Below are 2452 nucleotides of genomic sequence, written 5' to 3'. Positions count from 1 at the left end.
TGTGTGTGTGTGTGTGTGTGTGTGTGTGTGTGTGTGTGTGTGTGTGTGTGTGTGTGTGTGTGTGTGTGTGTGTGTGTGTGCGTGTGTGTGTGCAGATGGAGGTGCTGCAGGAGTCCAGAATGATGGTGCCAGACTGCCGCCGTCGCCTCAGTGTAGCCCACGCAGACCTGCTTCAGTTACTAGTAAGTAGCATTCAACTTCTATGTGCCACAAATCTGGAACAAACTGCCAGAAAATTGCAAAACAGTCGAAACAGAGATCCTTTACATTGGCACTAAAAACCCACCGGTTTAGAGTTACTTTAGATCCATCTGCAAGTTTGTATTTAACAATAGTCATCCCACTGTTGCCAACTCAGCAACTTCCTTGCTGTAGTTAGTGACATTTTAGACCATAAAAATCTGTAAGGGACAAAATTGGAATCTGCAGGTCCGGCTTTTTTGAAAATGTGCCATTTAAAAAATATTACATTGGCCACTCCCAATCGGTGCACCCCGAGATTAAAAAGGCTTCTCAAATACATCAAACTGCCCGGAAAGCGAACTTCAGCGACCGTTTCGCTGCTTTAAACAAAGTGAACTTTTGGATATGAACAGAAAGCACACGTTGCATTAATGAACTCGTGGACGGCTGCGACAATGGAAGCAGAGAGCGCAGCCAAACCCCCGGGGATTTAAGTTGATATGGCGAGAAGCTAACATAAGCATGCGCGGCTCAGGGTCAGCACAATTAGCGCGGCGCAGCAGCCGGGCGGCTCCAGGGTGTGAGTCACCAACCTCCCCTCTTCTACACCCGAGGCAGACGTGCACACGCTCATCACAGCTCATTAGCGGCGCTGTCACCGCGGCGACCACCGCAGGAACTCGGAACGCACTCGACTAAACGGCGGCTTTGCGGTCGCGACGTCCCTCTCGGCGACTTCTGCTCTGCTAATTTTAGCTCCCAGTAACAAGTTTCCTAACGATGGTGACAAACATTTAGTTCAGTATATGTTTTTAATAGAAGTCAGGAATAATGCAGTGGTCGCAATAACCCTGTTGGTGTGTGTTTTGTGTGTGTGTGCGCAGGAATCAGAAGCGGATCTGGTCGAATCAGAGGAGTACAAAGAAGCTAGGAAAGTATTGGACTCGGTGAAGCTTGAAGGATAATTTCTGCCGGCTTTCTGTTCTCGCCGCTGGATTCTCGCCGGCTTAAATGTCCATTCCCTTTTCTCCAGTCCTTGTTCAGAACCACAGAGACCAACAGAATCCGCTCAACGTTTCTTGCTCTTGATGTAATTGTTTCTGCTGTTTACTTCTAACGCCTCCCACCTCCATTTGTTCAACTCCTCCTGTGTGTAAATCCCACAAGAACACAGCGAAATATTGTTTGTGAACACTGCGGAGTGAAGGGTGGTTTTTCTGCGTTTTCGATTATTAAATGCTCACTTTCGGTCCATTACGTTTCGAAAATCCTTTTTTCATTTTCTTGAGACTTTTCATAAATTTGAATGTTTTGCCTTCTCTGGGACGAGTTTCTGTCGTCTCGCATTGCTATTTTCTCATGTTTAGCCTTTTTGTTTCTGAATAAATAAAAAGTACGGTGAAAAATGACCTCTAACAAATCGAAGCCCAAATATGCACTGTGAAGTTTCTAATAGACTTCTTTTTTTCAGATTTTTTTTCCCCCAACTTTAACATTGCTTTTCATTTCTTTTTTATTAGTATTATTTTAATCCACTTAGCTAACCATTTGGAAGAATTTAATTGCATGTATGTTCCTGCTAACCACACAGAACTGGATTGTGTCTTGATGCCTACAATAAAGACAAGAGCACTTTGGGAAACCCTGTCAGTTACTTGTGAATGACAAAACGTCCCTGCTGCGCTCCCATTTATTATTCAAATGGCCTAAAAATAACGACACCTTACATTACCGCTGAGTGAGTCCTTCCTAAATAGTCATACTAATAACTGAACTCAATTGCCAGACAAATTAAGGTTACATTTGACTTAATCCTTATTTTGCAGATTTCGATAATTATCGGGATCACCCCCAAAGTCTCATTACCGCCCTAATGAGGCGGCGCCACTCCGTGACATCCACCCCGCTCCGTCTCGTTAAGGAAATCGCTCTTCAATGCTGATTATTTTATTTGGAGGTATAATTATATTTCTTTCGGATAAATCACGGCCTAATCGGAGTCCGTGCAGGAGGGCAGCGGCGCTAATTGAGGCATGAGATGCGGCGGCGGGGCGCTCCACCTGCGATTGGCGTGACCCAGGAGGGACCCCGGGCAAGGCGGACTGCAGCTTGGAAACACGAGGGCTGGAGGTCCCGTTTGGTGGGAGGAGAGGGGAGGGGAGGGGAGGCAGCAGATGGGAGRACATGTTCTGAGATCCAGCTTTTAGGTTTCTTGGTAACCGGCCAATTTAGGCTGACGGAACCAAACTTTGATCCGATTATTTAACGT

General features: G+C 45.9%; 1 protein-coding gene across 1 annotated transcript in view; it reads left to right on the top strand.

The window, feature by feature from the left end:
• The window catches only part of tbca (tubulin cofactor a), a 9548-nt gene extending 8108 nt beyond the window's left edge, over positions 1–1440 (top strand). The window contains exons 2-3 of the mRNA XM_017307715.1: positions 39–182; positions 1068–1440. Of these exons, the coding sequence (XP_017163204.1) occupies positions 39–182; positions 1068–1148 (225 nt within the window). The 3' untranslated portion in view covers positions 1149–1440. The remainder of the gene's footprint in view (positions 1–38; positions 183–1067) is intronic.
• The last annotated feature ends 1012 nt before the right edge of the window (positions 1441–2452 follow it).

Source organism: Poecilia reticulata, linkage group LG12 (assembly GCF_000633615.1).
Source record: "Poecilia reticulata strain Guanapo linkage group LG12, Guppy_female_1.0+MT, whole genome shotgun sequence".
In the NCBI taxonomy this organism is placed as follows: domain Eukaryota; kingdom Metazoa; phylum Chordata; class Actinopteri; order Cyprinodontiformes; family Poeciliidae; genus Poecilia; species Poecilia reticulata.
The sequence above is the reverse complement of the archived record's forward strand: the minus strand, read 5'-3'. Positions and strand labels throughout refer to the sequence as shown.